The 23,811-nt window shown below is 51.2% G+C and overlaps 1 protein-coding gene across 5 annotated transcripts in view; it reads left to right on the top strand.

The window, feature by feature from the left end:
- The window catches only part of CEP104 (centrosomal protein 104), a 40,838-nt gene extending 26,587 nt beyond the window's left edge, over positions 1–14,251 (top strand). For 4 of the 5 annotated variants that reach the window (XM_057499645.1, XM_057499644.1, XM_036882760.2 and 1 more), the window contains 9 exons: positions 3,235–3,441; positions 3,849–3,965; positions 6,698–6,734; positions 6,951–7,017; positions 7,676–7,784; positions 8,839–8,977; positions 9,150–9,217; positions 10,878–10,968; positions 11,393–13,845. In XM_057499645.1, the coding sequence (XP_057355628.1) occupies positions 3,235–3,441; positions 3,849–3,965; positions 6,698–6,734; positions 6,951–7,017; positions 7,676–7,784; positions 8,839–8,977; positions 9,150–9,217; positions 10,878–10,968; positions 11,393–11,508 (951 nt within the window). In that variant the 3' untranslated portion in view covers positions 11,509–13,845. Of the gene's footprint in view, positions 1–3,234; positions 3,442–3,848; positions 3,966–6,697; positions 6,735–6,950; positions 7,018–7,675; positions 7,785–8,838; positions 8,978–9,149; positions 9,218–10,877; positions 10,969–11,392; positions 13,846–13,868 lie in introns of those variants that run through there. The other variant, XM_057499646.1, reaches the window with a different exon arrangement.
- The last annotated feature ends 9,560 nt before the right edge of the window (positions 14,252–23,811 follow it).

The raw sequence follows: 23,811 nt of genomic DNA, 5'->3' as shown, positions 1-23,811 counted from the left end.
GAGCATGGGGAACATCACCTCGGTGTTCATGGTCTAAATGAATGAGTTCAGAAAAATAGCCATTGTCCCACCTAGCATGTGAGTCTTCCTGCTTTCCGGGTTATGCAGTCTATACAGATCCTTGTCCGTGTGATAAACAAATGCTGGAGAACCTTGTCAGTGAGAGGTGACTGCAGTGTGATAGAGGATAGCAACTGTGTTTGCACAGGAATTGACTGTGCTTTGGACACCCCATTGAAGTCATGGCAGTCAAGGGAGAGAAAGGTGCTGCCAAATCAAATTCCCCACTAATGGATTTCAGACGTGTTGGGAGTATAGCTCCCAGCGTGTAGCCAGCATCTTGGCCAGCCAGGCAGGTAAGAAGCCCTCCCATGCAGCGTCCCTGGCTGGCTGCCCTTTGTGCCTGGCACTGGAGGAGGCGGAGGCAGCTCTGATACGATTTAAATGCTGTCTTTCTCCTCTGCTGAGTCCACATATCCACTGACTGACTCCGAAACTGGATTGGGGTCTGACATGATTAGGTTTGCACGGCAGAAAGGCAGATGGTGTCCAGGCCTCTCCATTCACATGTTCCGTGCCTGGAGGCATGCCTTACACCGTGACTGGATCACTCTGGGAGGACCGCCTCCACTCCGTGTCCCCTGGTAGCGCGCAGCCCCGTGTCTCGGGGCCTGTACCGATTCTTCATCTTCCCAACTTTTAAGTTTGAAATGCCCAGGCCTGATCCTTCCCTTTTCTTTACACACATCCCCTTGGTGGTCTCATCCGCACCTCGCCACCTGTGGAAGGCTCGGAATCTCTGGCCTGTCCCACTCAGCATCTCCCCATGGGTGTCAGGCCACACACTTCCTACGTCTGTCTCGAACTCCTGCCATATGTCTGAGCCGCTTCTCTCAGCCGTCCCCGTGTCTGTAAATGGCACTGCTTTTCTTCCGTTTGCTCACCAAGTGCTGTGGGCTCCTCCTGAACCGATGTCCAGAGCTTGCCAGGGCTCCCCCACTGCTTGCTCCCCAGTCAGTTCACCACCTCTGCCTGGACTGGGTTGCAGACTCCTCCGCAGGCTGCCTGCTTCTGTCCTGGGCCCTGTGGGCTGCTCACACTGGCCCTCAGAGGGCTCCTGTGCCCATGCCAGTTAGCACATGCCAGGCCGGGGTGCCCCTCTGCTCAGACCTCGGGCTGCCCACCCTTTCATTTATGACTACCGGCTGCTTATTCTCTAAGGTCCCCTCATTATTTTGTAAAGAAGCCAGAGGCACTGGTTGTAGCTCAAATACCCAATATCCTGATTGTTTCCATACACCTCGAGCGCAAGCAGCTCAGTAGGCTGTGACTGCCTTCTGAGTCATAGGGGCAACCGTTGTAGCACCTGTTTGCCTGACACAACATGGGTCCCTCTTCCCTGCGTCCATGCTCAGTTTCTTGCTCCCACTGCAGAAGCACGGAGGCTATCTCACACATTTGAACTCCAGGGCTGTCAGTAGATACTGAAGCTTCAGGCCTGGCACAGTCCAGGTGTACCACTCTTCCTGTTGCTGTCCAGGTGGTTTGCAGAGACAGCAGGTGCTCTTTTCCATGCAGCCATTCAGGGACTCAGGTTCCTCCAAGTGGAATGCCACCGGCTTTGCCACAGGACCTTGGAGTTCCCTGAATAAAGGAAAGGCCAGAGGGTGGTGACCAGGAGTCTTTATGGGCCAGGCCCCTCCCACTGCATTTCCACTGACCAGGATGGCCCCACCCAGCCACAGGGGCCTGGCGAGTGTGGTTAGTTGTGCCCCGGGGATGACTGGCAGGCTGGTGTTGAGCTGTATTCTGGTCTGTAACATGCTGGTGGCATGTTTTGATCCAGATGGAGGGAAAAGGAGAAGGAGAGATGGACAGAAGTGAGAAGGGTGGGGAGGGTTCACCCGCGGGAGCAGAGTCCCTGAGGCGGCCAGAGGGGTCAGACCCCATGCTACACATGAAGTCTGGCTCAGAGTGGGGCAAGGACCAGTCATCCTCTTAGCAGGAGGCAGTCAGCTCAGAGCCAAGGACAGACAGTGGGGGTCTGAGGGGCAAGAAAGAAGGGTGAGAGGCTCCCCTTGACGTCTGAGAAGGCAGACCAGTAGCATCAGTTACTGTGCACACTGTCAGCGGCTAAGACCCACGGGAAACCAGGCAGCATGACTCTCTGGTCTGCAGCTGCAGCCCACTTCATCAGAGAATGCACAGGAAGGAGGAGGGCTCCTGGATTGTGAGGCATCGTGTGACTGTGTGAGTGCCAGGGGTGACTTCATGGCATGCAGGGCGGCAAGGGCCAGAGGGAGATGTGGCAGCATGAGCCAGGGGTCCCACCAGCACTGCAGAGGCAGTGAGCTGGCAAGGTAGGAGGTGGTCAGTGGGGGTGGGCTCCCTCAGGTCAGTGCTTGTGGAGGTGGTCCAGCTCCTGAGGGCGCCTCAACTGGAGAGGGATTGGAACAGTGCAGCAGGCTCAGGCCGCGGTGGGTGAGGACGCCCAGGGGGCTGCTGGGTGACCTGGATGTGCCCAGAGTGGGAAGAGCAGTCCGGCCGGGATGAGTGCCTGACACCAGGCCCCTGGGACGGACAGCCAGGTACAGGTAGATGAACGGCACAGGTTGGATGAAGGGTCATGCCCAACTCTTGAGAAGGGACATCACCTAGAAAAACAACCTCAGAAGGGCTAGCACTTTAGAATGTCAGGCCAAAACTATGTGCGCACACCCTCCCATAAACGCAGACTTGAGGTGGGCGACATGCCAGCCTCCAGACAGCCATGCGTCCGAGGAGGATGAGAAGGCAGCGAGCCCAGGGGCCCCTCAAAGGGGACTTGCATGATGGCCGAACTGTTTTATTTCCTTGCAATAAAAAGAAAAGATCTATAACTAAAGTTATAACTCCAGTTAACCGAGGTGGAGGGTGCAGGAAGTTTATTGTATTTCCTCTTCTCTGCGAATGGAACATTGTGTAATACTTGATGTGAAGTCCCAGGATATAGCCTATAAAGTGCTTATGAATGTGTTAAGTGGAAAAAAACAAAAACACAAGTTATATATACAAACATAAGTTCATCTATGTGTGGAAGGTAAACAGTATCATAATAGCATAATGGCTGGAATTCTGAGGATTTCACTCTTCAGACGTCTATAAGATACCTATGTTTCTTTTATGCTGGAAAAAATTAATTTCATTATTTTAAAGCTCAGTAACAACAAGAACACCTCCCAACTTTATTTTTAGTTTTCAGTGAGCGCCCTGGAGCACAGAGTGTATGAGGTCCGAGAGACGGCAGTCAGAATTATTCTGGACATGTATCGACAGTGCGGGGCTCTGATTCTAGAGTACCTCCCTCCAGATGACACCACCACACGCAAGAATGTTGTCTATAAAACAATTTTTGAGGGGTTTGCTAAAATAGATGGCAGACCTACAGATGCTGAAATTAAGGTAAGTGAACTCCATGCAGTCATGACCCGACCCTGTGCTCAGGAAGCATCTGGTGCATTGAATACACCGAGGTATCTGAGGAGCCACACGTGCAGGAGACACGGCGCCCTCGGCGTGTTGGTGCCCTGAGCCCCCATCCCCAGCCCTTCCACCTTGTGCCCGTGAGACACGCAGCCCCCCATCTGTAGACAGGAAGGATGACAGCCTTAAGGATGTTGGCAGCTTTTAGCCTTCAGGAAACATTTGTTAAATTAGTCCGGTGAATGTACGCGTAACCTTAGTTATACTGCTAGTCTTGGTGATTATTGTATTATATCAGAAATGTGATTCATACACTGTAATTAGTCTTCCAATTTCTAAGACTACCCTCAAAAGTGATTCTAATGAAAGAGTAACTGTCATATCAGGCACAGAAAAAAGCGGCTACAGAAGAGGCAGAAAAACGGAAGAAAGAAGAAATTAAAGCTTTACAAAGACAGTTAGCAGCCCTGAGAGAGACACGGACAGAAGCCCCAGCTGCAAAGGTAAGCGCACCCCTCCTCGGCCCTTCCTCAGCCGTCCTCGGGCTCTGGGCTGGCAGCCTGTGACCCTGCTCATGCAGACACACGGCACGCTGGATTTGCCTTACCTGGCACTGTGCGAATGATGCCTCCTTTGTTTTCCTTTAGTTGTGGAGTAAATAACAGGAATTCTCCACTGGATAGTTTGAATTCGATGTTAGGTAATCACACGTGTTCCCCATGTCCCAGAGGGGTGGCTGTGGCAGTGTTCAGAGAGAAGCTCGGGGCGAGGAGGTGGCAGAGGGACCGACTTCCTGTGCAGAGCCCCCAGCCTTCAGGGGCGATGGGGAAGATTCGCTTAGACATGAAAGTCTGGTTTCTGTGTCTTCAAAAAGGAAGGTGTCCCATCAGTGCTCCCCCTCAGAGAGCCTAGGGGGACCTCTGGGAGACCCCGAGAGGAGGGGACCAGGCAGTGTTTAGTTGAGTATAAACTTTTTTCTGAACTTTGCTGCTTCTGTGATTCAGTTTCATACTGATTTTGTAATTAAGTCCTTAACTTAAAAGAAAACTTCTTTTGCAAAGAAGGAGAAGGGGAAAGGGGTGAGGTGGCCAGTGACGCAGTGTCTGAGCAGAGAGAGAAGGTCCCAGGGCCTGCTGTCAGCCCGAGCCTGTGGTGGCCACATATGCTTCCCCACCTGTTAGAGGTCAGGTCCACTTTAACAAAAAGACAAAATTTTTTTAAAAAGAAAGAAAATATGACAAAATATATGTTGAAATTCCTGTGGCAAAAAGTCTAACATTTCAACTCAATGCTAGAATGTCAGCCTAACCCTAAGGAAAGGAGGAGAGAGGCCACGAGGAGTACAGAGGGGGACAGAGACGGGGCCCGGGGTGCGCCAGCCAGTAAATGGTGTTCATAGTCACTCCCACATGTGGTCAGTCTCACAGCCACCTGCTGAAGAAGGTCACGCATGCATTATTTTTCCTAGTATACAAAGAAGACTCACTCAAAGTCATGACCTAGTAAGTGGCTAAGCCAGGACAGTCCAGGCTCTGCTGCTACTCAGTGTCTGTGTGCCGCACCATCCTGGGCTCTGCAAGTAGAGCAAGGAGCAAAAGAGCCCCACCCTCACACGGCGGGAGTGGGGCGCGGGCCGGGGTGGGGAGGCCTAGGGTCCCGCCTGCTGCCTCTGGGCGACTAGTGAGGCCGCTCTGAGAATGGGAGAATTTCCTTTTCCACTTTTTTCATTGTGGAAAACATGTATAATGTAATATTTGCCATTTTAGCCATTTTAAGTGTACAGTTCTGTGCCATTAAGCACATTCACATTGTTAGCAGCCATCAAGACTATCCATCTCCAGAACTTTTGTGAATGATAGAATATTTTTAATTTCCTAATTGCTCCCAAGTTTTAGAAAAAAGGATTTAAAATCACCAATGAGTAGCAGGCAGAAAAGGTGAGTCAGCGTTTCCCAGAGCTTTTAGGTCAGGAGGAGATGGGAGGCCAGTGGGACCCACCGTAGCCATGTCCACCACTTACCACCAGCCCAGCAGTGAAACTCGGCCAGGACCAGGGGACCTTTCCATCCAGTCCACTAGGAGTGCCACCCGGGCCTAAGCGCCCTTGGGCACAAGGGGAAGGGAACATGGCAGCCAGTGTGACAGAGGCCCCCCAGATGCACAGCTGCCTGTGCTGCCAGGGCCCCCCCTCAGCCTATGGACTCTGCGACGCCGACTTGCTTGGTCAGCCCACAGCTATGTATCGAGCACTTGTGTGCCAGGCCCTCTTCTAGGAACCGGGGCCACCCCAGTAGGCAGAGCCGACTGATGGCCCTGCCCTGTGGACTCTCACTGGTCAGGGTGGGACGGGCAGTCAATAAGGAGAATACGAAAATGCCTCATCAAGGAAGGAAGGTGCCAAGGCAGGGGCCCCCCGGGAGGAGAGTGGGAGGCTCGGGAGCTGGAGAGAGGCGAGAGCTTCCCGGAGACGTGTGAGCCAGGAGCCGAGGACTCAGGGGAGCCCCTGGCTGGCGCACCGCGGGCAGCACGGACACCCAGGGTAGGTCAGGAGAGGCTGAGAGAGCCAGCAAGGCTGTGAGCAGCAGTCAGTCGCCTCCCCGAGGAGGGACCAAAGGGTCCCCTGGGCCCCTGTGTTCGGAGAGCCTTCAGAAGCAGCGGCCACAGCCCTGGTGAGAGATGCTGCTAGAAGACCTGGACCCGGCGTGTTTTGAAGTTAGGCCTCCAGGGTTTGCCAGGCATGATATAGGCTGTGGAGGGAGGGTGGAAATCACCAGTCTCCCCAGATGTGTGCCCAAACCACTGGGAGGTTGACACACAGTGACAGGAGAGCGGGAGGAGCCAGTGGAGAGGGAGACGGGAGCTGGGCAACTGCCGGGCCAGGAGAGGGTGGGGCGGGCACAAGACAGAAGCCCTGGTCATTGTGCAGACAGGGCTGCAAGTTCAGACAGAAATGGGGAGCCGGCGGAGCCATGGACAGGCAGGCTGATGAGGCAAGGGGCGCCCTTTGGGGCACACACTGAGGACGGGTGCCCGGCTTGGAAGGGCGGAGGCCTGGACAGGGGCCGTTTCCCCGAAGCAGGATGGGAGCCACAGGGAGGGCCCTCGCGGTCACGTCATCGTTGGTAGAAATTCTGAAACAAAACCCAAGAACACATTTCCAGGGTCAAATGTATCCTGGATTCACTGGCTCCCACTGCCGCCCTCTGTCCCTAAACTGCCTGTTTCTGTCTCTTAGGAAAAAGAAAGTGAGGAGGTGAAGGCGAAGACTCGGGGTACGTAGACCTCGCAGGAGAGCTGCCTGCCCTGTGGAAGCCGCGCGCAGTCCTGCAGCGAAGGGCTGTAGCCCCTGCCACGTTTCAGCACGGGGCATGAAAGAGCGCCTTAGCACCTCGCCTGATTTTAAAATAGATTTCACATCAAACTCATTGAAAATTGAGAAATAATTTCCACAAAAAGTTATTAAATGGCTTTCTTTTTATTTTCTTCAGAAACTCAAGGAAGGAAAGCAGCCCCACCTACTGCTTCAGAAACTCCCGATAATCACTTTCTAGATAAGTGAGTAAAGTTGTGTGTAGCCTCTGCTAACAACAATTAGAGGGACAGCCACGTACAGACACTGTGAGGTCCCTCTGCACTTCCTTGCTCACTGTGACAACTTAACTGGCTCTTCTTGGTCATCTCTGAGTGTGGGAAAGCCACCCCTTCACCTGGCCAGCATTCAGCTGAGTCTGGGTGACTTCCCACCCTTTGCCCCAGCAGAAGGCAGCGGTCTGCCTGTCACAGGCACTCTTACGGGCACCGGTGCTAGAGAAGCAGATGCCTTCGGCTGTGCAGGGACCACAAAAATCTACAGGGAATTTTAGGGCAATGACTTCATGTCATCCTTCTGTGTGACTTAAATACCCTTCCTGCCTGGTTATGCTAATGAGTTAGAAGTTGAAGGCGTCTTAAGCTAATTGATCTCAAACACCTACCTGAGGAAGACTCTTCCCACGGCACTTGTATAAGGCCTGTCCGGCCCCACTGAGACCCTCCCAGTGAAGTGGGACCTCTACCTCCTGGAGCCAATGGAGGCCAGCGTGGCAGGAGGGGGAGGCCTGCCCACTGGGAGCCAAATCGGGGAAATGGAGAGTCTCCCAGGACAGTCAGAGCAGAATGGACATTTCTCAACTCGATCTGTGCCTTCATTTCTTACTTTTCTGTTTTGTTTCAGTTTATGTATTTTTTGTGGGGAAAGGAGTGAATCCTTCACAGAGGAAGGCCTGGATCTCCATTACTGGAAGCATTGCCTCATGCTGACCCGATGTGATTACTGCAAGCAGGTAGGCCCCGGGCATGGGCAGGCCGGACCCAGCCTGAGGGCTGGGCACACAGTTTCTGAAAGGCCATATCACAAAATACGCAGTCTTAGTGTTTTCAGGAAAAGTCATGGGAAAGTAATGGGATGTATATACCCTGGTTTGTTTTGGTTGATGTTTCTCACTTTTCTATTGAAGTGTAAACAAATATGTATCAGTCACACTACAGAGATACTGTGCTTGGTTCCAGGCCACCACAATGAAGCGAGCATCACCGTGGAGGGAGCCTTGCGTGTCTGGGTTTCCCAGCGCACATGAAAACTGTTTACACCAGACTGTAGTGTGTTCAGCATGCAACAGCACCCTGACAACATGCACACTCAATTAAAAATGCTTTACTGCTAAAACGTGCTGACCATCCTCTGAGCTTTCACTGAGTCTTAATCACTGATCACAGACACCATAACAAATATAATCATAAAGAGTTGTAAATAATGTGGGAATTACCAAAATGTGAGACAGGCACAAGGGGAGCAAGTGCTATTGGGAAAATGCCACCTGAGTGGTGGGCCCTTGCCTGGCAGTGCAGACCCCGGGGCCCAGATCGGGCAACTGGCCTCTCCCGCCAGCTGTGAACACCCATGCCATGAAGTGTTAGGGCATATATGTGACTCCTGCCAAAGATGTCTGAGTGGCAGGAGAAGCTCGGAACACCCCTTCTGTAACCCCGTTTGCATGCACAATCAGAAACTTCAGGGAGCTGGCATGCGAACCCAAAGGCCACATGTTTAAGCTGTCCACCCACAATGCTCGTGTCACCCTGGAATTGACCGGAGCATCCAACCCCCCCAGCAGTGGCTCTTACACGTCATTAAGGGCACATGACATGCAGGACGCGTGGTCTTTGCCAACCACCCTAAATGGCTACAGAAGCCTGTGGGGTACGGACCAGAGAGAAAATGCATGCTCGCCTTCACAAGAGCACACGGGAAGGGCATGGCAGGCTTCATATGCACAGGAGACAGGCGTGCGCAGCGCTGTTCTCACCAATGCGCCCTGTGCTGTGTTTGGAGCCCAGGTGGTCGAGATATCCAGCCTGACAGAGCACCTGCTGACCGAGTGCGACAGACAAGACCTGCTTGGGAGGTGCTGGCGCTGCAGCGAGGCTGTTTTGAAAGAGGAGCTGTCCAGACACATAGAGACAAAGGGATGTAACCGTGAGTGTCTCCTCGGGCCCCTGCCAAGACACCTGGATGCCCTGGGGAGGCCCAGCCACAGGCCAGGGGTCAGGTCTGCACCTGCCAGGCCATCCGCTGGTACCTCCTGTCTGCTGCCCCTTGTCAGGACTCACAGGAGCAACTAAATCTCATTTCACTGAAATCGTTTCAGCTGCCAAATCAGAGAAGCTGGCAAACCGGTGTCCTTTGTGCCATGAGAACTTCAGCCCTGGAGAGGAGGTGAGGGCCTAGCAGGGAGGTGGCCTCACACTGGGGTGAGTGCCCACTTTGAGTGGCAACGAGGAAGTGTCGTCAGCGCTGACCACGGCTGTGGGCCGTTCTGGGCGCACAGTGTAGACTGGCTCTGTTGCACGCCGCCTGGCGTTGTTCCATTTGCCTGCCTGCTCTCCCGATTCCCTTCCGTGACATCTGTAGACAGCTCTGCAAGGAGCCTCAGCTCTTTGGGAAATAAGCGTGAAATGGTCTTATTTTTCCAGCCATTGCTTTCATCTATTGATCAGGGCCCTAACTGGCATCTTGGCCAGGTTGTGTAACACACTGGGCCCTTTAGATCAACAGAACTGAGCCCAGGCTGGTTCGGAAATCCTACCTCATGCTGATCCTAGCTGTCCTCGCCTCCCTCCTGTGAGCTGCACTGGGGCATCACTGCCTTGCCCTGGGAGCGCAGGCCTTCCATGCCCAGCCTCTCTCCCATTTGCCTTGCTTTCTGGGCTAGGGGGTGAGAGGCTGGGGCCAGAGGGCATCAGAGACCCTGTATTGGTTGCTCCACTAACATGACAGCAGGCAATGCCCTCTGTATGCCAGGCATGGAAACTCTGCCCTGTGGGACCACCGGGCCCAACACCCCACCTCAGGAGACCTGCGTTGGGCTCCGCCCCTTCTGCTCCAGCCCCTCAGCCACTGCCACCTGCAGTCTGCCTGCCATGTCCTGCTGGGGGGCTCCCCCTGCCCCGGCCCCCTGGGATGTGGTGCAGCGAGACGCTGAGAGCCAGCAGTGCCCTGCAGCTTTCTCCTGAGCACAGAAAACTCAGGTGCCAGACAGCACGGTGGGCCGCCCCGCCACTCCCTTACCTACCCAGCTGTCCCAGGCTCGCCCTCTCTCAGAAAAACATCAGGTTCGCAACCAGGTCCACAGAGCAGGGAGCCCAGTGCACCCTTCAGGGCCGGGCCCTGCGGGGGTAGCCTTCCCGCAGCGCCTTGCTTCAGCCGCACCACCACAGCTTGCTCCCCGCGCGTCCAGACAGCGGGCCCCGCCCCTGGCGAGGGAAAGCCTGTTACTCGGCCGGCAGGTTCGTCCTGCTTTCCATCCGTCCCCATGTTTTAGTCATCTACGCTGCCTAGCAAATCACCACAGAGTAGGCAGCTTCGGCACCCATTTATTACCTCACAGCCTCTGAGGGCCAGGAGCCTGGTACAACCTGACTGGGTCCTGTGCTCAGGGGTGGGCCGCGCTGTGTGCTCACCTGCGGGCTCTGCTGGGGAAAGATGCGCCTCCACACTCGTTGCCGTGGTGGGCAGGATCCTGGTCTCTGTCATTATAGGACTGAGGTCCCAGGGCTGCTCTCCACTCCTGGAGGCCACCCTCAGCCCCTGCCCACGGGCCACCTAAGCTGAATTACAATTTCCCCCTATGTGACAGCAGTCCCAGTGCATGTCCTCAGAGGGGATGAAACCCACACGCTGTGTCCGCTGCGCTGGGAGGGAAGATGCATCAGCCTTGTTCTGAGCCGTGGCACTTCCTGAGGGTCCTCTGCCTGGCGCACCAGATGTGGGCAAGAGCCGCAGCCTTGGGAGCCACCTCTGGTTTTGTCTCTAACAGGAGGTCACCTCGGGTGGACCCTCAGTCACCTGGTTGACCCTGCGCCTTCTCCTATTTCAGGCATGGAAAGCTCACTTGATGGGCCCAGCTGGCTGCACGATGAACCTGCGCAAGACACACGTGCTGCCCAGGGCACCGCCTCTGCCTCAAGGTGAGGGCCAGGCCTCCCCGACCTGGGGCCTCCCTGCAGGCTGTCTGCGCTGTGTGGGCTCAGCCTCTCCATGGTCACTCGGTCCAGGTGCATCCCGTCGGCATCTTTCTGCTCTGTCTCTGGCTTCTTAATGAGCAGTCCAGTCATGTGAGCAAAGACCTGGTCAGCTCCAAGCTCTTGCCAAAGGCTCCCTGCCTGTGATTCTGCGCCTTCCAAAGGCTAGGGGGCGGCATTCGCTCTGTGTATAGTTCAGACCCACTGCATGTTCTTAGGGCACAAGCCAGGGCCCTGAGGTTTGCCCATCATGCCGCCTGTAGCGCAGCCAGAGACACTCTCCCCGACATCCAGGGCACTGGCTGCTCATGCTATTCCCCAGTTTTGCCCTCTGACTCCTCTCTGCTTTGTGTCTGTGTGTCCACTACAGGAAAAGGCCCAGCCATGACCAAATCAGGGGCCTCAGGAGCAAAGGTCGGAAGCAAGATCCCTACCCCAAGGGGGGCCTTGAGTAAAAGCACTGGCAGGACACACACACAGCGGTGATCTGACACTCCTCCATCCTGTCTGAAAAAGGCACTAGCTGCCTCCTGGCTGCAAACCATCTCCCCTAAAAGCCATCCTAGGCGAGGCAGGCCTGCACGATGCCATGGCCACCAGCTCTTGTGGTGCTGGTCTTCTTTGTGGGCTGTGTGTGGACCCTGTGCCTGGCAAGTTAGGACCTAATCTCCCTGTAGTTTTCGGATGTCGGTGTCCCATTTCTCATGCCTGGTGTCAACAGAGGGGTGAGTGTTCTGTCTGGAGAGGATCCCAAGTCGCTGTCCAGGAAGCCTGCAAAGTGCTGCTGCCCTGTCAGTCCATGGGCCGGGAGCTGGCGGGCAGACAGCGCCAGCGCCCATCCCACAGTTGCCAGGGTGATTCCCATAAAATCTCTGCAAGCCTTTGCACATTGGGCTCTCACTGTGGCTAAGTCTCCGCAGGGCTTCCGCTCCAGCAGTGGTACTGAGGCTGGAGAGGGCCGGTGTCCACATGCCTCCTGTGCCTTCTCACCTCGCCTCCTGCCTGCCCCCGTCCTCCTCTAACAAGTGAAGGTCAAGAGTAGCCGCTCCTGAGCACTGGCCTCTCAGCACTCACCCTGCTAGATGCCGTGACCAAGCTCCGCCTGCAGCAGGGGCCCAGCGTGGGCATGGAGTGGCACTGGGTGGCTACCTGCCAGCCTTCCCTAGGCACTTCAAGCTCTTTACACCAGAGGTCCAAAAGTGCATACAGGTGTGCAAAATGATGTCCCAGGGGCCCTTGTGCTCCCCTGATGCCTGTCAGTCAGAACAACCCTCTCAAAACCCAAGGCAAACCTGGTGTGGTTCCTGCCATGGGGCCACTTCTTTGCTGAACACTCACAAATAAGCCTTCAGCAGGACCAGCCAACTCAGATCACCCAGTCTGGGCCTGTCACCTGACCCTCTCAAATCCACATAGAAATTGGAACTGTAAGTTCACTTTTCTCAAGTACTTCATATGATGCTTAAAACACCTGAACGTCACCTAAAATGACAGACCCAAACCTCCAGATCCAGTCTCCTAATCAGCTCCTGACCACGCGCCCTGGCACACGGAACTGGTTCCGCTTGCATCCTGTCCAGGTAGTGTGGGGAAAAGCCAGTGTTTGTCTGAAGTCTGCTTGGAAATGCCCAGTGTCTTCCTGTCCACACCTGTGCTCCCAGGGCCCTAGCCTCCCAGAGACCCAAGGAAGGGGACCCTCCCTGCCGATGGTGACCAGGGCACCTGAGCGTTACATGAGCAGGGCTTCAGAATGCCAGCAAGAAATGTGTGCAATTGGTCAAATTTGTACTGCACAATTACTGTTGAATATTTTTAATTCCCAACCATGTCAAAAAATAATACATTAAAATAATAAAGAGCTATTTGAGCAAGGTGCTCCCTGGGTATATTAATGACCATAATTTGCACTAATCAGTCTCCATTTTTGGTAAACTAAGACCTTTTGGTAAACTAAGACCTCATATGGTTGACTCAAAAATACAAGTGTAATACCAAGAAAATTACCTTTTTAAAAAAATACCCTATTAAAAAAGAAAAAAGCATGGAAGGAGAAATAACATAAAACTTTGCTATGCAAAACAGTGCAGATACTGAGATAATTATAAAATGATCCTTCCTGGTTTCAAAAAGATATTGACCATTATTTTCTAATTCATTTTTAAAGTACAGAAAACATTTCTTTAAATAGAATAATGAGAAAAGTTAAGTCATTCTCTTCTCATCAAAACGTTTATGAAATATAAGTGTAATGTTTTCTATATTGTAACTTACAGAAGTCATTTGTAAAAAACATTTAATATTTAGTGATTGACAAAATTGGGTGCAAACAGGTTAGTCTTGCTGGCTACAGAAGAATTATGTGTTTATGTTGAAATGACTACTGCGAGTGATTAGAGGCTATTAAAAGCTTTACAATTATATACTATTAAGAAACCAAAAATAAAGGATAAAAAATTTAAACGAACATAAGATCCCTTGCACTCATAAATAAATATCTAAATTTGGACCAGTGATTAATAATTGAACTTTCATTCACTAAAATGTTGCAAATATTTAACAATGTTTATTTCTATTTTCGTATTTTAGCATATTCTGTCAATCTAATTTAAAATAATTTTATCTATAAATTTGGCATTAGAACACAAATGTAAATACTTCTAATGAAAATTTGCAGATTTTTTAATGTTTTAACATAGTTTTCCATTTGTCTTTATTTCAGGTGCCAGAATTATAAAATATATAAGTAACATTTTTGCTGTTGCTTTAGAACTTAGGGGTTAATTCACCCTGAGTATATGAATATATAATAAAATGATCACTAAATGTTCTGTCACTTTTATTTCAAGACTATGATTACAGGCAGTTTGTAAATGACGTGGACTTCGTTGAACCTGCAGGCGCTGCCCAGCCTGAAACCTCAGCAGACGGCTGAGCCGGAGCAGTGAGCGTCGGTCCCCGCGGGGCAGTCGGGGTCCTCGCTGAAGTTATTTGTCAAATCGGTTGACTGACGAAGAAGCTAACAGATTTTAAGCTGCATATAAATTAGAGAAAATTATTGATAGATTTCCTTCTGTGGAATAAACCGTAATGCCATAAGCACCTTAACTGTGCCCAGTAGAGGGTTGTGCTGTATGCCCCTTCGGGTGTTTTCCCCTCCGAGAGGGTATCTCCACCCGCCCACAAGGCTATTTTGCTTTTCAAATAAGTAAAAGGCAGTAGTTTCTTTGTAGATTTGCAGCTTTAAGTTCACATTGGCTTTGGTAATTTTGCGTTCCCGTTTTGAAGCCACAATATACTATTTTTTTCCCTTACACAAATATGTATTAACTAAAGCAGACCGTTAAGCTTAAACAGCAAAAAGCTCTCTAAATGTTCGCTCTTCTTTGGTAGGTGGGGTGCAGTGGCCAGCCAGGTGCTGCTGCGGGCCCGCAGCCGGCTCTGCGGAGGTGCAGCCCCGAGCCAAGCCCCAGCCCGGCGGCCGCCGCGCGCGGAGAAGAGCCCGGCGCTCCAGCCGGGGGCTCGTCCGTGCCTCTGACCAGCTGGACCGGCCCTGAAACCGCCACCGCGCCTGTGTGCGGTCAGGTGGGCCCGCAGCTGCCTGCCTGGCTCTGCTCCCCCGCGGGCGGGCTCCGGGCCTTGGGGCCTCCGCCATCGCCCCCATCGCCCCGGGTCACCCCACCCCACCGCGGTCCGGAAGCCGAACTCAGCCTGCGGGTCGCCGACTCCGCGCGCCTGGCGGACTCGCAGGGGACCCCGCGAGGCAGGTGGGGCCCGGCTGTGACCCCCGGGTCCCGATGTAACCGATCCGCCGAGGTGCAGACGGGGCGGTCTGGGGGAGGGAACGGGGACGGGGGCGGGAACCGGGCTGGGATGGGGACGCGGGCCGGGCCGGGGACCGGAGTGGGGACGGTGCGCAGCCGACAGACCGCGGTCGGCAGGGCTACAGGAGGGTGGGGCGGGTCTGGGCACGGCCAGGGGCCTAGCGCCCTGCGTGCCCCCGCTGCGCCGCACAGCCCCGCCCTGCCGCCCCTCTGCGCTGGGGTCTCTGGAAGACCAGGGCTTCGGCGGGCGATGCTGTCCCCGGGACGCCACCAGCCGGGGAAGAAGTGGGCGGGGGCTCAGGCTCGGGTCCTCGCAGTGGCCTTTGGCCGGCTGCAGCCCGAGCGTCGCCGGCCACAAGGGGGACATGGGAGAAGGGGCCCCCCCAGGCACACCCCTTCCTAAACCCCACTGCACGCCAGGGCGGGGAGCGGGTGGCCCAGGCCCCGGCCCTCCCCCAGTGCGCTGAGAGGCCCCCGCCGCACCGGCTCCTCTCCATCCGCTCACTGCGGCTCTCCCCGCCCCTGCCCGGGACGGTCTTCGCAGCAGGTTCCCGGAAGGGCCGGGGTTCCCCCAGAGCCGACTCACGGCACTTCCGTGGCCCGGCACCCTGGGGGCCGGCACAACCTGGAGCTTTGAGCAGAGGGGCCACAGGGGTGGGCGGGGGGCTGCAGAAGTGAACAAGCCGCAGGTGGCCCTGCCCCCTGCTTCGGGAGGCGAGCTCCTTCTCTCGGGTGACACGGGAGGGCTGATACGGGCTGTCCTGGAGCAGGGCCCATCTTCCCACGGGAGGCCCTGTGCAGTCTGCCCTGCTGCGGGTGGGGAAGACCACCTGGGCACCAAGGCTGAGGCTGCTTCGTTCTGTGGTCCCAGCAGCCTCTGCTCCCCGCTCCCAGCTGTGTCTCCCCAGCTCAGGGCAGCGCCCACTCCCCCGGGTTCCCCTCTCAGTTCTACAGCCAGAGGCCCTGCCCGGAGGTGAGCTCCCGCAGCCACGGCTCACCTGGTCTGTTTCTGGCCTCATACGGACAACTGGCTCCCATTTCCTGGGTCCAGTGTCTTGAACACTGGTATTTCCCCATATTTCACTGATCTGTTTATTGTTGAGACTGGAGGATAAATGCCATTCTTCTTCCTGAATCTTGGTCAGAAGCAGAGTCTCCACTGACCTTTTAATGCAGGAAAATCTACAAATGCAATTCACCCTATTAATAGATTAAAAGAGTAAAAAAAAAAAGCCCTATGGTCAACTCTAAAGATGGAGAGAAACATCTTGATGAAATTCAACATGAAAAACCTGTTAGTAAACCAGAAATAGAAGGAAATCTTTCACATACAACACTATGTCTACCGAAGTAGTATTCTACATGAGAAAGCACTGGAAACGTTTTCTTTCAAACGAAGACTAAGACAAGGGTATTCACTGCCATCACCTCTATTTCGTATCGTTCTGAGTGTTCAAACCAACGTGGGGCAAGTCAAATAGACAAACTGTTAAAACAGGTGATGTAAGATCATGATGCAAAAATCTGCATTTCTGCGCACCAGCAATACATAACCCCAACAGTAGCGGTGACTACAAATCACTTACAAATAAATCCAACAAAAGATGTGCATGGCCTGAACTCAGAAGGAAATTTTAACTTCGTTAATAAACATGAAGGACTTAGGTAAAAATTGAAGTGTTCCTTGTTCTGATAGTTCTTAGGTTTGGGCTCATACAAAAAACCAACATCCCAACAGCATTTTTTGTGGTATGTGGCTAAGTTGATTCTGAATTTTATACAAAAGAGCACCCCGTGCACGGAACAGGAGGAGGAGCAGGAGGAAGAGGGGGAGAAAGGAAGAGGGACCACCAGGCACTCTGCCTCCCTTGGAAGCAGACCCCACATAGGTGGATTCTTGATTAGGGCAGGGATCTATGGTCTGCAGAAAAGCAACTTATCCACACCAGAAACCGAATGTTACCAGAAATGGGTCCTTGGTCTCGCTGAGAGAACTCAAGAATGGATGCAGAAAAGCTGTCGAGCATTCAGAGTTTATTTGGAGATGTAGACTTGGGAAAAGACAAGAGTACATACCCAAGAGCTGAGCAGTGGGCAGACCCAGTGGGGGACACGCCGAGGGAACAATGGGGAGCCTTTTTTCAATATGAAGGGAAATGACTAGTCATTAAGTGGGCTTAGGTTTCAGCGGGAACAGGTGGAGTCTTCCCGGAGTTCAGGCTTGCTCCACGTCCAGCGGAGAAGGGTTTTGGCTATATTATTATCTCCTCGGAATTGTCCCAGCCCAGGGAGGCATGAATTTTACTGTTAGTGGCTGTACTATGTATTTGGAGGTGATGTCAGAGTCAACCTCTCCATTTTGGAATCTCCAGCTGGGGCTCGTCTATTATCTAGGCCCTGACTCCCCGTCCCCATGGGAACAGCTTGCACAGAGTGTGTAGAATGTTAGCAGGCATCCCTCCAAAGTCCTGCTTCCTCTCCCTGCTAATGTCCCGCTGTCTGCCTCCTCTTAACACAAGTAGGATCCCCTGTCTCACATGAAATAGGAAACATCGGTTCCAGGTAACTTATAGATGTCCATGTTAAAAAGCAAACCTTTAAAACTTTAAAAAGGAAAACATATAAATGGTTTTTTTTTCTGTTCTTCAACTAAACATTTATTAAATGAGACACAAAAAAGACAACTATGAAAGACAGGTGGGTTATTTGACTCCATTAAAATTATGAACTCACAGAGATCAAAGTACAGCATAAGGGAATACAGTCAGTAATGTTGTCATATCTCTGTACGTTGTCAGATGTAAGTACATTACTGGGGTGAGCACTTAATGAGGTAGGTAACTATCGAATCACTACGTTGCACACCCAAAACCAGTATTGTATATAACTATAATTCAATTAAATAAATGAACAAATAAAATTATGGACATCTGTGCATCAAAAGCCCCTTAAAGCAACAGGAAGCTGGGAAAGCATATTTACAGCACAGAGCCTGCCTCCAGCAACACGGAATTCCCACATCAGTTCAGGAAGGGGCGTGCAGCTCCCTAGCCTGGCTTGGAAAGTGAATGAAAATAGGTAAATAATTTCAGAATATGGGACAACATTAGCATTCTGTTGGCTCTGTGACAAATTATCATGAGTTCAGTGTCTTACAACAACAAAAATTATGACTTATAGTCCTGCATCCGAAGTCTGACCTGGTCCTTGGGCCCCATCAAGGTGTCGGCAGCCTGCCTTCCTTCTAGAGGCTGGAGGCAAGACTCTGTTCCCCCAACTTTTCCAGTTTCTAGAGGTCACCCTTGTTCCTTAACTCACGCTGTCCTTCCTCCGTGTTCAAAGCCAGCGAAGCAAGGCTGGCTTTTCGCTCCGCCACCTCTGGTTCTGTGTCCTGATTCCTCTTCCTCTTTGAAGGACCCTCAGGAGTGCATTCGGCCCCCTGGGATAATCTCCCCCACCTCAAGATCACTGATTATCAATCTTAATTCCATCTGCAATTTTAATTCCCCTTGACCATAAAATCCAGTGTATCCACAGATTTGGGATGAAGACATGAATATCTTTGGGGCCATTATTCTGCCCCCATACATACCAGAGCAAGATATACCTAATGTCTACATCATATTTCAAGAAGGTACCCACAACCTGGAACATATTTGGAAAAAGTTTAACGGAAATTAATGAGGGAGATACCAGAGAAAAATAACAATACTGGAATTTCAGCATTTATTTTACATAAAAACTATTTTTACTAAAATTAATTCACAATTCATAGGATAAAAATATCAAGGCAACTTAATATCCAATGCATTTAAAGTATAATTTGTAAACATAAAATATTAAATGAACCATAAATTCATAAAGGTAAAGACTATAATTATTCAGTTAGCAGATAAAGCTACTAGCAGATAAAATTTATAAAAATAAAATGTTATAAAGTAATGAACTAAACAATATACAAGTGGAAAAAGCAATTAATAATAAACATTTTGAAATGAAACAGTTTCTTATTTAGAATACAGTCCTAAAAGACAAATTCTATCAATGTGTCATCTCTGAATCATGGTGTATTTTTGTGACAATTGGACTAGTGGCCAAAAATGCCCTTTTTCATCACTAATGATGGGGCAGTGATGATTCAGAGGAGACACTTTGAACATCCTGGAGTCTGAGCTTGGACTGTCATCATTTTTAATGACAATGAGATGTGTTTTCTGTTTCACAGGAAGCATTTCTATTGTGTCCCAGGCTTCATGTTATCATGAGGCCCTGGAGATTCCATTACTGAGTTACTGCATCACTTTCAAAACCATCCTGTTCATTTTCCACTTGATCAAAAAGTCTTTGACCTAGAATAAGGATTATTCTTGCAACAGAATCTGTGCTTTGTTGGTTCACACTTTCTTCTCTTGAGGATTAGGCAGGTATACAAGAACTCTTTCCAAACAAGTGCATGTCACTTTATTAGATTAGCAATGCTAATTCAGTTCATAACTTAAATTTTCAGAATTTTTAAAAATACCTAAACAATAGGAAAAACCACTGGAAATTATCCAGGTGCATTCCATATTTCTGCTCCTTTCTCTTATTGATTTGGTGTTGTCTTTCCTCATGGTCACAAGATGACCGCTATAGCACCAAGCATCACATTCTACACTCTGGTGACCTGAGCCAAACAAATGTAGGTAAGAGAAAAAAGACTTTCTCTTCACATGCCTCTCTTTTCTCAGGAGAAAAATTTCCCAGCAGATGTCCGCTTTTATCTTATTGGCCAGGTCAATCATAGTCTATCCTTAAAATAATTGTTGGCAAAGAATATTTGCATGACAAACCCTGATTCTTCCTGTGATGTAGGGCAAACACCACCTAAACAAAGCCTCCTGGGAGCAAGGAGAAGGGTGCTGCAGGCTGCAGTTCAGGCAGCCAGCAGTGTCTGTGCCAGACTGTCATGAGGCAGGCGGGTGAGGTGTGCACCAGTGGGGTGAGTGAAGGGAGACAGATGCGGGTTTGTCACACAGAGTGAGCTTCCCAACAGAGCTGCTTTGGGGGAGGGGGGGTGTTCGTCTGTCCCAGGTGGAGCTCAGCTAGGGTGGGAATTGTCAGTTTGTCTACTTCAGATGAGGTAGAGATGCTCTGGTCGGGGTAGCAGCTTAAGAGGATTCAAGTCTGGGGTTCCTTCCAGCCCAAGCACTGTGGTTCTAAAGAAATCCCCCTCAGCATCCTTGGAAGCTTCTATTACAAGTTCACACTTATTTGCTTCCTTCTTGGTCTGGCCATGGGTCCTGGAAGCAGAACACAGCCCCGCCTGAGAGCATGCTCAGCGATGTGCCCCCCTTAGTCCCTGTCTGTGAGCGCATGGTGACCTCTCTATGCCCAGGAAGCTTCTGCTGTGCTTGAGGATTGCATTCTGTCCATTGTTCCTTTCCCTCTGCTGTGAGAGCACAGCTTGTACCAGATCGGGGCGTTCCTCCAGCCAGGGTCCCGGAGGGTGAGGACGTGGGATGCAGATTCAGGATCCACTTGCAGTCTGGAGCCAGTGCCAGGGTGACCAGCAACTGATTTGCAAAGTGAACGACTGTAGACCCATATTACTGGATAGCCACTGGGCGTTTGGAGGTGCTTTTTAGCCAACCATAAAAGCTGAACCATACAGTGTCACAAATTCATCTTGGAGGCATAAGTTGGGCCCCAGAAAAACAAAATACTTGGACAAAATGCTTGGACACTATCCAGGGAGACTTTAGCTCCCCCTGGCTTTGCAAGATAGTGAATTCAGCCTTGCTCTTCAGGAAGAATGTATCAACTTTTGGTTGTCTTTGTAGATAGACCACCTGTGAATGAATCCCTAAATAATAGAATCTTGAGTTTGACATGTTTTAAGCCATGGAAATGAAGTCATACTATACGTAGTCTTCTGTGGTGTGTTTTTTCGCTCTACCTCACAATACTGATCATTACTGGTTCTGTTGAGTGTAGCTTAGCAGTCACTCTCTTTCCAGAAACGTCTCACAATTTACTCATCCATTCTCCCGCTGATGGACACCTGGGTTGTTTCCAGTGTTGGACACTATAAAACGATTAAGATCCTTATACTTGTCAAGATGGCATATAACAGCATGAGCTGTTGGACTCTTCTCCAAGAATCTACTCCAGAGAAGCTAAGCAAACAAGACCCCCGGAGCTAAGAGCTGGCGGTACTAAGTTCACACAGCCTTCCAGGAAGGCCCCTGGGGAAGAGGACGGTTCCTTTGAACTGGGACGTGTGTGGCCGCAGCAGGACGCTAAGCAGCCGCAGCTGACTCCGGGAACACAGGCTGGAAGGAGGCTTGCAGTCCTGCTTTCACGGCGCCCAGAACTGCCTAGGGACAGTCGCTGCTCGCACTCCACAGGTGGAGCTGGTCACAGCGGCAACAAGTACAGAAATCTATAGTGAGTCTGGGGAAGGGAGATCCCGGGGCAAAATACCTCTAAAGACCGAAATCAGTCAAAGGGAGAAATAAAGTTTAAAATCCGTTTATTGCTTACGAACTGCAGTCCGGGGCCGTCTCTCTCTCTCTTTCCCACTCCAGCAGAAGCAAAAACCGGCCCTCCCCTCACCTCTCAGTACAGGCACAGATCAGCCCCCCTGTACCCAGGTAATTACCCACCGATACGGAGATGAACTTCTCTCCGCCCCTGAGGAATGATGCAAACGCACTAAAGCCACACTGCCTTCCGCCTCTGAACGCCTATGATATGCAGACACACTAAAGCCAGGCGAGATATTCTGGAAATACTACAATTTTACCCACATCTATCTTTCCTCTTTATGGTGCCTCGAGGGTGAGGGGGGATTCAGGGCAGCTGAAGAGCCCTGCTGGAAATGACATGATCCATTCAGTTTACTGATAATGCTAGAAACAGACGATCCACAATGGCTCCCCTTACAGGGATGAACCGCACAGGCGAAACAGGAGGTTCCGCGGAAGGCAGGCACCCAGGAGCCCATACTGCGCATGTACATGAAATGCAAAGCTTAGCAAAGTTCATCTGCGGTGTTGACCATCAAGAAAGTGATTTCCCCCTGAGGCACGAGGGGGCTTTAGGGAACACGGTAAAAACCTGTTTCTTGTTGTGTGATGGCCACACGGATGTGTTCAGTTTGGGCAAAATGCTCTTATGATAAGCTCATCTTATGAAAATTGATTAAGGGAAGCCTCCCTGACATGGCCTTGGGAGGCCTGCAAGGGCAGCCTCACGCCCACCCTTCCTGGCCAATTGCAGACCCACAAGAAGGAAGAGGACACTTTGCAACTCTACTATTTTGGCTCCTTTATCACCCAGTAGGAGGAAGGAAGAGTTTCTGTCACCGCAGCAACAGCCCAGCCAGAAAGAGAGACTGTTACAACTCAGCCAATGAGCAGCCATGACACATGGGAAACCCACCCGCCAACTCCCCCTTTCTCTATAAAGGAACCCAGCTATGTCCTTCCTTGGATGTGTCTGTTCTTGGTACTGCTTGTTCTTGCTTGTGATTCTCTCCTGTTGCGGAATAAGCCCATTTTGTTGGTAAAATAGCGGACAGCTTCACTTTTAAAGTTAGCCTTAAAAAAGTCATTTACTATATTAGCAAAAAATGGGCCCCTCTCCTTTGTTGCGGGGCTTGCCTTTGGTTCTGCTGTAGCTTGCGCGTCCTGAATTGCAACCCTCTCCTGTTCCCCAATAAACCTGTTAATGAAAACAGGCGCTGAGAACTGGGGCAGCTGCCCTGAGCATTCATGGCCCACCCTCCTCCTTCAAACGTCCTGGCTAGTGGACCTTAACGCAGGAAGATGAACCAATCCCAAGCGGCTTCCCAGCCTTGCCTGCACAACAGAAACACCTGCAGCCCCAACTACTGGGCCAGAATCTCTAGACCAGGGACTGGGCATCAGTTGCTTCCAATCTGGTGATTCCAGTAGAAGAACAACTTATTTGTAATAGGAAAAAAAAAATGCACAGGGCGGTTGACAACCAACAGAAATTTAATCCAGGATTACTGTGACAGAAAGATGGTGAACCCAGCTCTGAATATAAGACGGCTGGGAGCAGAGGGGTTATAGCCCTAGGGCAGGGACAGGGAACCAGTAGATGGAAAATTACAAAGGGGGACTTGATTAGATGCTGAGGGGGTAGCAGCATATGCCACCCCAAAATGTGCCCTAGGTCAGGACACCACCCCAAAATATGCCTCTTTGGCATACAGCATACCTGGTTTTATTGCACTTTGCTACATATATTTGTTTTTATATTTGTTACGGTGTCTGTGATCAGGGATGACCACTTGCTGAGAGCTCAGATGATGGCTAGCACTTTATAGCAAGTTTTTAAATTAGGGTACATAAATTTCTTAGACATAATTGCACAATACAGTATAATGTAAACATAACTTTCATATGCATTGAGAAATCAGAAATTTTGTTTCACTGGCTTTGTGATACTCACTTGGTTGCAGTGGTCTGGAACTGAACCAGTTATCTCCAAGATGCCTGGTGAAGGGCGAAGTAAAGTTACACTCATGTCACACTTGGGTCAAGGCGGTGTAACAGAGCCAGACCCTTAAGGCCGAGGGCCTTATGCACCTTTCTAGGTGGCACATAAACTTTCCAACAGGCCACACTGCAACTATAACACGGACATCGCAGGAACGTTTGCACCTTGCTCCAGTAATCACGTCTGCTTAGTGAGGGCCTTAGCCACCAAGTGGACTTAGCGCCGGTTACATTTCTGCACCTACACCGACCACAATTCTTTGTCAACAACGTGTACAAGCATTCCCTTTGTCTCTAGGAACCCTACTTTTGCTCCCTAGCGGGACACATGTGGGTTGCGACCCGAATCTGTGCCGCCCGAGTTGCACCTGAGACCCCAAGAACAAGCTCTTGTGGATTCCAGTCCGGCCTGTTTTCTCGGCGGACGGCGCGCACCGAGGACTTCCAGCTGAAGGACC

The sequence above is a fragment of the Manis pentadactyla genome, chromosome 4, assembly GCF_030020395.1.
Source record: "Manis pentadactyla isolate mManPen7 chromosome 4, mManPen7.hap1, whole genome shotgun sequence".
Lineage (NCBI taxonomy): Eukaryota > Metazoa > Chordata > Mammalia > Pholidota > Manidae > Manis > Manis pentadactyla.
This window is presented reverse-complemented; position numbering and strand designations above follow the sequence as displayed.